Source organism: Pongo abelii, chromosome 10 (genome assembly GCF_028885655.2).
Source record: "Pongo abelii isolate AG06213 chromosome 10, NHGRI_mPonAbe1-v2.0_pri, whole genome shotgun sequence".
Lineage (NCBI taxonomy): Eukaryota > Metazoa > Chordata > Mammalia > Primates > Hominidae > Pongo > Pongo abelii.
Genome location: NC_071995.2, coordinates 127881727 through 127896546, shown reverse-complemented (window position 1 = coordinate 127896546; position 14820 = coordinate 127881727). Strand labels below are relative to the sequence as shown.

Below are 14820 nucleotides of genomic sequence, written 5' to 3'. Positions count from 1 at the left end.
TGTAAGGAGAGGATTTTTTTCCTAGATTATTTACCGTGTTCTCTCTGGACCCCGAAGGTTTGCAGATCTTAACTTTTGTCAGTAAGTTCAGTACATTCACCCGGTATCCAAGGGGATACATGGATATCCCAAAGACTTATGATAAAGTAACAGCATGAACCTAAGTAGACACTGACAAAAGAAATCCACGTATTCAGAAAGAACACATGAAACCTGGATCAAAGACGTCAGGAAGCAGTGGCCACATGTTTCCTTTCGACAGGAAAACAGGCTTTATCAGGTGCCCATCAACGCTTGTTTACGCCATGTCTATCGTGTGCAGTGTGTGTGCTGAGAATCACCAGGGGCACCATGCATGAGGTACTGGGTGCTTTAATCGCATGAGGAAAATTCAGTGCTAAAGGCTGGCACTGGTGTGAGCGAGCCCAGCCTGCGCTTTTCTGGGTTCATTCTTCAGGAGCCCCCAAGGCAATGAACTAACAATGAAACAAGAGAAGGAACATCTTTTTCTGTGAGACACATGCTGGTGATTCTCTCTAGGACCTAACATCAAGCACCGAAGATAATGGTTAAATACCCCAGTCAAAAACCTCTCAAGGAGGAGAAGAGATGTCGTAGGTGGTCCCATTGCAAAGGGGATGCGAGGATTGCCAGGATCTTTTACAGAAGAGGGGACATAGCCCAGCCAGGGCCTGCCCGGGATTCACGAGCACGGCCTTCCCACTCCAGCCTCGGTCCTGAAAACACAGATACGCCGGTGGGGAATTGCAGAGTGGTGCTGGGATAGACACATTTTGTCAAAAAAGATGAAGCGATTTTATAGAGCTGACTGCTAGATGAAGAGATTAGATCCACCCTGGCCCCCACGCCACCCCGACATCTATGATCACTACCCTGCTCCTGTCTCCTGCCACCTGCAAAGTCCAGCCCTTTCTTCTCCTCCCTTAAATTCTGGAATTACAGAACATATGGAAAAGAAAGAGAAAAGATCAAGTAAAAGGAGGCTTCCTGCAAAAATACCTTCACCCTGTTCCCTATCCTAATCTTTTGTAACCTTAGCTGCCTTCCTGTCAGAGATATTTAGAGGGTCAGAGAGGCAATGCTATCCCAGTTTTATTTTACATCGTAGCTGGCAAGGAGAAATAGCAATGAGAAATGAAATGATATTTTTAAACTTCCAGATAGAACTTCAAAAGTACTTTTGAACTCCAACAGGTATGCTGCTTGGCCTTTTTAGCTTTGAGAAGTGCAGAATGTTATTGACAAAGACGTCACCTCCATAAATAAGAGAAGGAGTGATGGACAATTTCATACTCTCACTTTCAGTACTCGAGTTACATAATTACCTCCAAAATTGCAGCTGACATGCCTTCAGAGACGGAGCTATTCACCACCGCGAAGCAATTCTTCACCACCGCGTGCAGATCTTCTTGAGGCATCTCTCCAATCAATCGTACCCCAGCGGCCCTGAAACACAAAGCAGGAAGAGTGGCTCTGATTCCAAGAATCTCGTGGGTAGGCAGCTGAGAGGAGGAGAGATGACAATTTGGGTGTAATACTCTAGATCAGCAAGTAAGCACTGTTGACCACACGTTCAGCCAGGAGAACTATACTGGGGTGGAAATCCTTACAGCTCATGTCCCTGACAAGGGAGGGAGGGAGTTGCTTAACACGTCTGCTTTTGTTTTCAATATGCTCCATAAAGACACCTGCTCTCAAGGATTAGAAGAGTCGGTGATAAGGTTTGTGCCATTTTCTCTGCATGATTTAGAGAACATTTTTCTAATAATTCAACTTTTTTTCAAATAATTCTTTAAAATACTAATGAGACAATAAGAATAGAAATAATAGAAATAGGCCGGGTGCAGTGGCTCACACCTGTTATCCCAGCACTTTGGGAGGCCTAGGCGGGCGGATCACCCGAGATCAGAAGGTCGAGACCAGCCTGGCGAACATGGCAAAACCCCATCTCTACTAAAAATACAAATATTAGCCAAGCGTGTTTGTGCGCACCTGTAATCCCAGCTACTCGGGAGGCTGAGGCAGGAGAATTGCTTGAACCTGGGAGGCGGAGATTGCAGTGAGCTGAGATCGTGCCATTGCACTCCAGCCTGGGTGACAGAGCAAGACTAGGTCTCAAAAAAAAGGAGGCGGGTTGCAGTGGCTCACGCCTGTAATCCCAGCACTTTGGGAGGCCAAGGCGGGTGATCACGAGGTCAGGAGATCGAGACCATGGTGAAACCCTATCTCTACTAAAAATACAAAAGATTAGCCGGGTGCAGTGGCGGGCGCCTGTAGTCCCAGCTACTCAGGAGGCTGAGGCAGGAGAATGGCGTGAACCCAGGAGGTGGAGCTTGCAGTGAGCCGAGATCGCGCCACTGCACTCCAGCCTGGGCGACACAGCGAAACTCTGTCTCAACAACAACAACAACGACAAAAAAAAAGAATGGAAATAGAAATACTAAATAGAGATGATAATGTCACAAAAGCCCTGTTCCCAGCACACAGCGCTGACAGCTATTTTGTCACAGACATTTTGCCTTGTTCTATTTTTTTCACCAGACAATGTAAATCTTCACCTTTCTTCGATCTTCCCCATCGCCACCGCTGGCCACCACCCTCACGGCTCTGCCAGGCCTCCCTTCCCCGAGCAGGTGATACTTTTGCACACATGTGTCTGCACCTAGGAGTAATCTAAAGATCCCTGATTATAGATGGGGAAAAACCAGTCTTTGTCAGTGCCCTTTGCGGTTGGTGTGGCCAATGAGTCTGGCTGGAATCCCGGGGGCTGTGAGGACACTGCTTTACAGGGGGCTGACCCAAATAAGACCCACATCCTTCTGGTCTGCTCATTCCCATCGCCCCACTTAAAACGCAGACTGATGACACAGCTCTATAGCCACCATGTCACCTTCAGGATGGGAGCCACAGGCTGAGGAAGGCAGGACAGAGACAGGAGCCAAATCCCTGAGGTCTCAGGGAAGCCTCCGTTTTGCTCCTTGACTGACCACCCTCAGACTTGTTGATGTGAGCAATGAAACTTCAGTGTGTTCAAGCTTGTGCTGTTGGGTTCCTGGCCGACAAGTGCAACTTATAACCAACACACTAACAAATTGCTCTCCAGGCAGGCTGTGACAAAGGGCAATACCCCTTAATTGTTCCAAACCCTTGAGAGTTTAGATCTTTCCATTTTGGCCAATGTGATCCGTTTAAAAATTATAATCACAAAGTGGTTTTTATTGGCCTCTCCCTGGGCAAATGATAGTGCCTAGGATGCCACGGGCTCGCCGGGAGGATGCATGAGGAAACACTGGGAAATTGCTTGGAATAGTGCCTGGGACTGGAGAAATGTGAGTTCAGGTAACTCAGGGCCACCCAGGCTTCCCGTTCTGCAAAACGACTGGTCTCCACCAACTCTAACCTTTTCACGTTGGCTTTCACTTCCCTTGTAAACACTGGATCGACCTGAAAAGAGACAAAGATAAATGTCAGCGGTCGCTGCCTGCTAGTGGCGCTGTCAGCCAGCCAGCATGGGCCAGGCCAAAGCCCTGGTGCCAGCGCGGTGCAGGCCTCGGTCTGCAACCATGGGGGTGTCCTCGCGGCTGCTGCGTGCAGTGATCATGGGGGCCCCGGGCTCGGGCAAGGGCACCGTGTCGTCGCGTATCACCCAATACTTCGAGCTAAAGCACCTCTCCAGTGGGGACCTGCTCTGGGACAACATGCTGTGGGGCGCAGAAATTGGCATGTTACGTGTTCTCACTCATAAGTGGGAGTTGAACAATGAGAACACATGGACACAGGGAGGGGAACATCACACACTGGAGCCTGTTGGGGGTCGGGGGCTGGAGGAGGGATAGCGTTAGGAGAAATACCTAATGTAAATGATGAGTTGATGGGTGCAGCAAATCAATATGGCACATGTATACCTATGTAACCAACCTGCACACTGTGCACATGTACCCCAGAACTTACATATATATATATATATATATATATATATATATATATATATAAAAATTGACGTGTTAGCCAAGGCTTTCATTGACCAAGGGAAACTCATCCCAAATGATGTCATCTTGGTTGACCCTACAGGAGCTGCAAAATCTCACCCAGTCTAGCTGTTGGATAGTTTTCCAAGGACACTTCCACAGGCAGAAGCCCTAGATAAAGCTGATCAGATCGACACAGTGATTAGCCTGAATATGTCCTTTGAGGTAATTAAACAACGCCTTACTGCTCACTGGATTCATCCCACCAGTGGCTGAGTCTACAACATTGAATTCAACCCTCCCAAAACTGTGGACATTGAGGCTCTGACAGGGGAGCCTCTCATTCAGCATGAGGATGATAAACCAGAGACGATTATCAAGAGACTAAAGGCTTATAAAGCCAAACAAAGCCAGTCCTGGACTATTACCAGAAAAAAAGCAGTGTTGGAAACATTCTCCGGAACAGAAACCAACAAGACTTGGCCCTGTGGATATGCTTTCCTACAAACTAAAGTTCCTCAAATAAGCCAGGAAGCTTCAGTTACTCCATAAGGAGAAATGTGTGGAACTATTAGTAGTAAGATGGGCAAACCTCATAGTCCTTGCATTTAGAAGCTGCTTTTCCTAAGACTTCCAGTATGTATGAATTCTTTGAAAATTATATGACTTTTATTTCTACTGATTTTATTCTAGACACTAAGGATGTGCCAAATGAGTCAGATACTAAGATTCATCCTTTGAAATCATCTAGTGTGTTTTACGCAGCTATCCTCAAAAACATCAGTGATGTCTGAACTTTTAAAACATCTGTTGGAGCAAAATTAAAAGAGCATTTGGTAGTAATCTAACTTTTTGTTCAGTTAATAAGTGGTTGATAAAGCTTCCGCATTTTCCCGGAAAAGTTAAAAAAAAGTTACATGTCTGGAGGAGCCAAGATGGCTGAATAGGAACAGCTCCAGTCTACAGCTCCCAGCGTGAGCAACGCAGAAGATGGGTGATTTCTGCATTTCCATCTGAGGTACCAGGTTTATCTCACTAGGGAGTGCCAGACAGTGGGCACAGGACAGTGGGTGCAGCGCACCGTGCGCCAGCCGAAGCAGGGCAAGGCATTGCCTCACTCGGGAAGCGCAAGGGGTCAGGGAGTTCCCTTTCCAGGTCAAGGAAAGGGGTGACAGACGGCACCTGGAAAATCTGGCTACTCCCACCCGAATACCGTGCTTTTCCGATGGGCTTAGGAAACAGTGCACCAGGAGATTATATCCTGCACCTGGCTCGGGAGGGTCCTACGCCCATGGAGTCTCGCTGGTTGCTAGCACAGCAGTCTGAGATCAAACTGCAAGGTGGCAGTGAGGCTGGGGGAGGGGCGCCCACCATTGCCCAGGCTCACTAAGGTAAACAAAGCAGCCCTGAAGCTCGAACTGGGTGGAGCCCACTACAGCTCAAGGAGGCCTGCCTGCCTCTGTAGGCTCCACCTCTGGGGGCAGGGCACAGACAAACAAAAAGACAGCAGTAACCTCTGCAGACTTAAATGTCCCTGTCTGACAGCTTTGAGGAGAGCAGTGGTTCTCCCAGGATGCAGCTGGAGATCTGAGAACAGGCAGACTGCCCCCTCAAGTGGGTCCCTGACCCCTGACCCCCAAGCAGGCTAACTGGGAGGCACCCCCCAGCTGGGGCAGACTGACATCTCACACGGCCGGGTACTCCAACAGACCTGCAGCTGAGGGTCCTGTCTGTTAGAAGGAAAACTAGCAAACAGAAAGGAAATCCACACCAAAAACCCATCTGTACATCACCATCATCAAAGATCAAAAGTAGATAAAACCACAAAGATGGGGAAAAAACAGAGCAGAAAAACTGGGAACTCTAAAAAGCAGAGCGCCTCTCCTCCTCCAAAGGAACGCAGTTCCTCACCAGCAATGAAACAAAGCTGGACGGAGAATGACTTTGACGAGTTGAGAGAAGAAGGCTTCAGACGATCAAACTACTCCGAGCTACAGTAAGAAATTCAAACCAAAGGCAAAGAAGTTGAAAACTTTGAAAAAAATTTAGACGAATGTATAACTAGAATAACCAATACAGAGAAGTGCTTAAAGGAGCTGATGGAGCTGAAAGCCAAAGCTCGAGAACTACGTGAAGAATGCAGAAGCCTCAGGAGCCGATGTGATCAACTAGAAGAAAGGGTATTAGTGATGGAAGAGGAAATGAATGAAATGAAGCAAGAAGGGAAGTTTAGAGAAAAAAGAATAAAAAGAAATGAACAAAGCCTCCAAGAAATATGGGACTATGTGAAAAGACCAAATCTACGTCTGACTGGTGTACCTGAAAGTGATGGGGAGAATGGAACGAAGTAAGAAAACACTCTGCAGGATATTATCCAGGAGAACTTGCCCAGTCTAGCAAGGCAGGCCAACATTCTGATTCAGGAAATACAGAGAACGCCACAAAGATACTCCTCGAGAAGAGCAACTCCAAGACACATAATTGTCAGATTCACCAAAGCTGAAATGAAGGAAAAAATGTTAAGGGCAGCCAGAGAGAAAGGTCGGGTTACCCACAAAGGGAAGCCCATCAGACTAACAGTGGATCCCTCAGCAGAAACTCTACAAGCCAGAAGAGAGTGGGGGCCAATATTCAACATTCTTCAAGAAAAGAATTTCAACCCAGAATTTCATATCCAGCCAAACTAAGCTTCATAAGCGAAGGAGAAATAAAATATTTTACAGAAAAGCAAATGCTGAGAGACTTTGTCACCACCAGGCCTGCCCTAAAAGAGCTCCTGAAGGAAGCACTGAACATGGAAAGGCACAAACGGTACCAGCCGCTGCAAAATCATGCCAAAATGTAAAGACCATCGAGACTAGGAAGAAACTGCATCAACTAACGAGCAAAATAACAAGCTAACATCATAATGACAGGATCAAATTCACACATAACAATATTAACTTTAAATGTAAATGGACTAAATGCTCCAATTAAAAGACACAGACTGGCAAATTGGATAAAGAGTCAAGATCCATCAGTGTGCTGTATTCAGGAAACCCATCTCATGTGCAGAGACACACATAGGCTCAAAATAAAAGGATGGAGGAAGATCTACCAAGCAAATGGAAAACAAAAAAAGGCAGGGGTTGCAATCTTAGTCTCTGATAAAACAGACTTTAAACCAACAAAGATCAAAAGAGACAAAGAAGGCCATTACATAATGGTAAAGGGATCAATTCAACAAGAAGAGCTAACTATCCTAAATATATATGCACCCAATACAGGAGCACCCAGATTCATAAAGCAAGTCCTGAGTGACCTACAAAGAGACTTAGACTCCCACACAATAATAATGGGAGACTTTAACACCCCACTGTCAACATTAGACAGATCAACGGGACAGAAAGTTAACAAGGATACCCAGGAATTGAACTCAGCTCTGCACCAAGCAGAACTAATAGACCTCTACAGAACTCCCCACCCCAAATCAACAGAATATACATTTTTTTCAGCACCACACCACACCTATTCCAAAATTGACCACATACTTGGAAGTAAAGCTCTCCTCAGCAAATGTAAAGGAACAGAAATTATAAGAAACTGTCTCTCAGGCCACAGTGCAATCAAACTAGAACTCAGGATTAAGAAACTCACTCAAAATCACTCAACTACATGGAAACTGAACAACCTGCTCCGGAAGGACTACTGGGTACGTAACGAAATGAAGGCAGAAATAAAGATGTTCTTTGAAACCAACAAGAACCAACACACAACATACCAGAATCTCTGGGATGCATTCAAAGCAGTGTGTAGAGGGAAATTTATAGCACTAAATGCCCACAAGAGAAAGCAGGAAAGATCTAAAATTGACACCCTAACATCACAATTAAAAGAACTAGAAAAGCGAGAGCAAACACATTCAAAAGCTAGCAGAAGGCAAGAAATAACTAAAATCAGAGCAGAACTGAAGGAAATAGAGACAAAAAAAAACCGTTCAAAAAATTAATGAATCCAGGAGCTGGTTTTTTGAAAGGATCAACAAAATTGATAGACCACTAGCAAGACTAATAAAGAAAAAAGATAGAAGAATCAAATAGACGCAATAAAAAATGATAAAGGGGATATCACCACCGATCCCACAGAAATACAAACTACCATCAGAGAATACTACAAACACCTCTATGCAAATAAACTAGAAAGTCTAGAAGAAATGGATAAATTCCTTGACACATACACCCTCCCAAGACTAAACCAGGAAGAAGTTGAATCTCTGAATAGACCAATAACAGGATCTGAAATTGTGGCAATAATCAATAGCTTACCAAAGAAAAAGAGTCCAGGACCAGATGGATTCACAGCCGAATTCTACCAGAGGTACAAGGAGGAACTGGTACCATTCCTTCTGAAACTATTCCAATCAATAGAAAAAGAGGGAATCCTCCCTAACTCATTTTATGAGGCCAGCATCATCCTGATACCAAAGCCGGGCAGAGACACAACCAAAAAAGAGAATTTTAGACCCATATCCTTGATGAACATTGATGCAAAAATCCTCAATAAAATACTGGCAAACCAAATCCAGCAGCACATCAAAAAGCTTATCCACCATGATCAAGTCCCTGGGTTGCAAGGCTGGTTCAATATACGCAAATCAATAAATGTAATCCAGCATATAAACAGAATCAAAGACAAAAACCACATGATTATCTCAATAGATGCAGAAAAGGCCTTTGACAAAATTCAACAACCTTTCATGCTAAAAACTCTCAATAAATTAGGTATTGATGGGACGTATCTCAAAATAATAAGAGCTATCTATGACAAACCCACAGCCAATATCATACTGAATGGGCAAAAACTGGAAGCATTCCCTTTGAAAACTGGCACAAGACAGGGATGCCCTCTCTCACCACTCCTACTCAACATAGTGTTGGAAGTTCTGGCCAGGGCAATTAGGCAGGAGAAGGAAATAAAGGGTATTCAATTAGGAAAAGAGGGAGTCAATTGTCCCTGTTTGCAGATGACATGATTGTATATGTAGAAAACCCCATCGTCTCAGCCCAAAATCTCCTTAAGCTGATAAGCAACTTCAGCAAAGTCTCAGGATACAAAATCAATGTGCAAAAATCACAAGCATTCTTATACACCAATAACAGACAAACAGAGAGCTAAATCATGAGTGAACTCCCATTCACAATTGCTTCAAAGAGAATAAAATACTTAGGAATCCAACTTACAAGGGACGGGAAGGACCTCTTCAAGGAGAACTACAAACCACTGCTCAATGAAATAAAAGAGGATACAAACAAATGGAAGAACATTCCATGCTCATGGGTAGGAAGAATCAATATCCTGAAAATGGCCATACTGCCCAAGGTCATTTATAGATTCAATGCCATCCCCATCAAGCTACCAATGACTTTCTTCACAGAATTGGAAAAAACTACTTTAAAGTTCATATGGAACCAAAAAAGAGCCCGCATCGCCAGGTCAATCCTAAGCCAAAAGAACGAAGCTGGAGGCATCACACTATCTGACTTCAAACTATACTACAAGGCTACAGTAACCAAAACAGCATGGTACTGGTACCAAAACAGAGATATAGATCAATGGAACAGAACAGAGCCATCAGAAATAACGCCTCATATCTACAACTATCTGATCTTTGACAAACCTGAGAAAAACAAGCAATGGGGAAAGGATTCCCTATTTAATAAATGGTGCTGGGAAAACTGGCTAGCCATATGTAGAAAGCTGAAACTGGATCCCTTCCTTACACCTTATACAAAAATTAATTCAAGACGGATTAAAGACTTACATGTTAGACCTAAAACCATAAAAACCCTAGAAGAAAACCTAGGCATTACCATTCAGGACATAGGCATGGGCAAGGACTTCATGTCTAAAACACCAAAAGCAATGGCAACAAAAGCCAAAATTGACAAATGGGATCTAATTAAACTCAAGAGCTTCTGCACAGCAAAAGAAACTACCATCAGAGTGAACAGGCAACCTACAGGATGGGAGAAAATTTTCGCAACCTACTCATCTGACAAAGGGCTATTATCCAGAATCTACAATGAACTCCAACAAATTTACAAGAAAAAAACAAACAACACCATCAAAAAGTAGGCAAAGGATATGAACAGACACTTCTCAAAAGAAGACATTTATGCAGCCAAAAGACACATGAAAAAGTGCTCATCATCACTGGCCATCAGAGAAATGCAAATCAAAACCACAATGAGATACCATCTCACACCAGTTAGAATGGCCATCATTAAAAAGTCAGGAAACAACAGGTGCTGGAGAGGAGGTGGAGAAATAGGAACACTGTTACACTGTTGGTGGGACTGTAAACTAGTTCAACCATTGTGGAAGTCAGTGTGGCGATTCCTCAGGGATCTAGAACTAGAAATACCATTTGACCCAGCCATCCCATTACTGGGTATATACCCAAAGGACTATAAATCATGCTGCTATAAAGACACATGCACACGTATGTTTATTGTGGCACTATTCACAACAGCAGAGACTTGGAGCCAACCCAAATGTCCAACAATGATAGACTGGATTAAGAAAATGTGGCATATATACACCATGGAATACTATGCAGCCATAAAAAATGATGAGTTCATGTCCTTTGTAGGGACATGGATGAAATTGGAAATCATCATTCTCAGTAAACTATTGCAAGGACAAAAAACCAAACACTGCATGTTCTCACTCATAGATGGGAATTGAACAATGAGAACACATGGACACAGGAAGGAGAACACCACACTCTGGGGACTGTTGTGGGGCGGGCGGAGCGGGGAGGGATAGCATTAGGAGATATACCTAATGCTAAATGATGAGTTAATGGGTGCAGCACACCAGCATGGCACATGTTTACATATGTAACTAACCTGCGCATTGTGCACATGTACCCTAAAACTTAAAGTATAATAATAATAAAAGAAAGAAAGAAAGAAAAAAAAGTTACATGTCATTGGGGGAAAATATGTGATCAGAAATGTTTGCACAGATCGATGCCACAAAAGACATCTCCAGCGTTGTGGAATATGGTGAGACACAATATAAAATGCCAGAAAGAAAGCAACTGGGTTTACAGATTTGTTGTAAGACACAAATCCTCTGCTACTAAGAAATGTATATGCTAACCATATGTGCTGTGTTTATTTTGTTGTTAAGCATACCTTCAGTTTACTCAGAATTTTCAATTTGCTACAAAAATGTATCCATTAGCATATAGAAGAATATTACTTTAAGATGACTTATTTCCTTTGAAAATACATATGTACTGAGGGTTATGATTTATGTCAGAAATTGACATTATAAGTCCTTGGACAAGCACCAAAGTTGAAGGAATTTTCAACAAAATGTAATTAAAATCTATATGTTTTCAGATGTGACTCAGGTTAAGAAATGTGTTTTAGGATCTACTTGCCGGTTTCTCTTTTTGATCCAAATGTATGATCTGCCCTGATAAATAACAAGTTATAGTGCCACTGCCTGCCAAAAAAAAAGAGAGAGAAAAGAGAAAACCTGTGGCACTATGTAAATAAAGTAAACACACTTTGTCATTAGTAAATAGATGAGACATGCCTGGGAAATGCTCCCTTGGCATAAATAGCAATCAATCATAATTAGTAAACAGGTGTGCCAATAAAAAGAATTTACACAATAGGTTAACAAGGACCAGTAAGTGAGTTTCCTGAAGGAGTTCTTTGTTCCTGATCAAAGAAATCGATACCTGTTAGCATTCACTGCCACCTTAAAGGGAAAGAACTCTGTTGGTGTCATCTGAGAAACCATTTAAAAATTGGAATCTAGGCCGGGCGTGGTGACTAACGCCTATAATCCCAGCACTTTGGGAGGCTGAGGCGGGTGGATCATGAGGTCAGGAGATCGAGACTATCCTGGCCAACATGGTGAAACCCCATCTCTACTAAAATACAAAAAATTACTCGGGCGTGGTAGCAGACGCCTGTAGCCCCAGCTACTCAGGAGGCTGAGGCAGGGGAATCACTTGAACCCAGGAGGCGGAGGTTGCAGTGAGCCGAGATCGCGCCACTGCACTCCAGCCTGGGGGCCGAGCGAGACTCTGTCTCAAAACAAACAAACAAACAAACAAACAAACAAACAAACAAAATTGGAATCTAAAGTGATTCCTGAGTGGACAGCAAGGATGGCTGCTGATGGGCTGTGTGGTCTGGGAGAAGTGGGGCAGTATGAGAGGTGGACGAAAAATCCGATGGTGTCTTCCATGGCGTATTTACTCTTAACTTCACTTGGTCCCAAATCAAATGAAACAAGCCCTCGTACAAGCTGTTATTAATTGCCTTTAAAAATCTGTTCCATTTTTTTTCCCAGGTACTTAAAATACAAGTGCCAGTAAGCAGTTCTTATGTATTTTTGGGGAAAAAATTTTATTTTCCTTTTCTTCTGATATTTTAAAAATGCATCGATCTTTCAAGAAGAACCAAAGTTTCTTAAAAGAACTATAGTAAACACTTCATTCTTTATACAACTTTCTATAATGCCTTATTTAAATGTTAATCGTATGTGCTTTCTAAAAACGTTGTGAACTACCAAACTTGTGGATTATCACTAGGTTATCAGGCATACATTAGTCTTTATCAGAATAAAATGAAATTTCCTAACTGTGGCTATAACTTTGTCCTTGGTCCTTCCCAGGGCCTGCTCCCCCACCTTCCTTCCTGCTGCCTGATGTCCCCATGGCTTCTGAATGACTGTGTTCTAATAAATAACCTTAAAACAGTTGGGGGGTGGGGGGGAAAGACACATGTTAGCAAAAGCCTGAAATGAGGTTAAGTCTCCAGGAATTACATCGAATGGCAGCAGAGCCAGACTCAACAATTCAGAGAGGGAAAAAAATAAATAGGAAATGGTACTATGAGCCCAGCTATTAAATAATAAAAACAATAATAGTAAAAAAAAAAAAAAAAAAAAGAGAGAGAGAGAGAGAGAGACCGGGCACGGTGGCTCACGCTGGTGGCTCATGCCTGTAATCCCAGCATTTTGGGAGGCCGAGGAGGGGGGATCATGTGATCAGGAGTTCGAGACCCGCCTGCTGGCCAACATGGTGAAAGCCTGTCTCTACTAAAAACACAAAAATTGACCAGGCGTGGGGGTAGAGTGAGCACCTGTAATCCCAGCTACTTGGGAAACTGAAGCGGAAGAATCGCTTGAACCTGGGGGGCGGAGGTTGCAGTGAGTCGAGACAACTGCATTGCACTCCAGCCTGGGTAACAGAGCGAGACTCTGTCTCAAAAAAAAAAAAAAAAAAAAAAAAATAGAGAGAAGGAAGAGAGAGAATGTTCCAAAGAATACATATAGGCTCTGGTTAGGAGCCTGTATGGTTACACCTGAGTGTGGTGAGTGAGAACCCTTCAGCCAACTTAAGGTCTTGAGACAGAGTTGTTTCCAGAAATGGGACAATTTGACAACCACCCAATATTGCAGTGGAAGTGTTGCTTAAATGGTGCAGAAGGATTTTGTCATAAAATCATTCAGGCCGAATAGGTTGGAATCCTTAGTAAGTCTATGACCAAAGGTCTGACCATATCAAAATATTTTTTAACAGGATGACTTCTCAGAAACAGTTTGAAAGGCCAGGATCTGATCATCAGCTGATGAATGAGTAAGCATGACATGCCCATCCATACAAAGGAGTGCCACTCAGCCGTGACAAGGAAGTGCCGACTTAGGCCGCAACAAGGGTGAGCTTGGAAAACACGATGCCACGTGAGTTACACCAGACAGAAAAGACCACAGAGTGTATGATTCCACGTCTATGAAATGGTCAGAGCAGGCAAATCACAGAGACGGAAAGTAGATTAGCGGTTACCCAGGGGTTGCTTAGGATCTAATTAGGAGTTATTGGGGTGAGGGGGAAATGGGAAGCGACTGCTCAGTGGATAGAGGGTATCCTCTTGGGGTGAGAAAAAATATTCAGGAATGAGATAGGTGTGATGGTTGCACAACTTTGTGAATAGACTAAAACCCACTGGCTTGTACACTCTAAAATGGTGAATTTCGTGGCATGTGAATTCCACCTCAACTTTTTAAAGCCTAGGGGCAGCCTTTTCATTAGTCACAACCTAACATCCTCCAGTCCCAACTTGACTCCTACTTTGCATCTGGAAGGAACAGGTGCTTTGGGGCAGGGACTATTTCCGTCCTGTTGCATTCCTGAAGGCTAATAACACACTTGTTGAATTCATGCAAAAATTAATAACAATGTGTTCAAACTTATCGCTCCTCGAAGACAGGCCAGAAGTTTTTAAGCAAACTCGTAGTGGATGTGTGGAAGCCAGAAAGAGGCAGCAGCAGACTGAGGGGACTCCGGATACAGAGGGCCAGGGTCAAGGCCACCCAGGCACCAAACTAGCCTCATGCACATTAACGGACCTCCCTGCGTGTCAGTTTGCTCATTTGTACAGTGAGAACTCTAGCACCTTGAGATTGCTCAGAGGAGTAAATGACTTAGAAGACATGAAGCGCTGAGCTGAGCCTGTATTCACATTCAGGCTGACCCCAGGGGCTGAATTTGTAAAACTATGCTCTGCCGCCTCTCTGGTTGCTGTTAGAACTGTGCCTGGGACACAGTAACTGCTATACGTGTTGCAGAAGAAAAAAGTCAAATGTCAAAGTCTTAGAAAAATACTAGAAGAAAATAACAATGAGAGCTACAGACGGCACCACCAATACAAAATACCAATACAATACCAATACGGATGGCACCACCAATACAAAATACATCTATTGAGAGCTACAATACAATACAAAATACATCTATTGAGAGCTACAGACGGCAACACCA

At 43.6% G+C, this 14820-nt stretch overlaps 1 protein-coding gene and 1 pseudogene across 9 annotated transcripts in view; one reads left to right on the top strand and one right to left on the bottom strand.

The window, feature by feature from the left end:
* Positions 1 to 14820, bottom strand: part of GLT1D1 (glycosyltransferase 1 domain containing 1) — a 140945-nt gene that overhangs the window by 36138 nt on the left and 89987 nt on the right. For 8 of the 9 annotated variants that reach the window (XR_010135620.1, XM_054526415.2, XM_024256146.2 and 5 more), the window contains 2 exon segments: positions 3422 to 3465; positions 1347 to 1467 (listed from right to left, as the gene is read on the bottom strand). Coding sequence is in view for 8 of the 9 variants with exons in the window: in XM_054526415.2 (XP_054382390.1) it covers positions 1347 to 1467; positions 3422 to 3465 (165 nt within the window). In the remaining variant the exon portion in view is untranslated. 9 annotated transcript variants of the gene reach the window in all.
* Positions 3585 to 4541, top strand: LOC100440249 (GTP:AMP phosphotransferase AK3, mitochondrial-like; annotated as a pseudogene).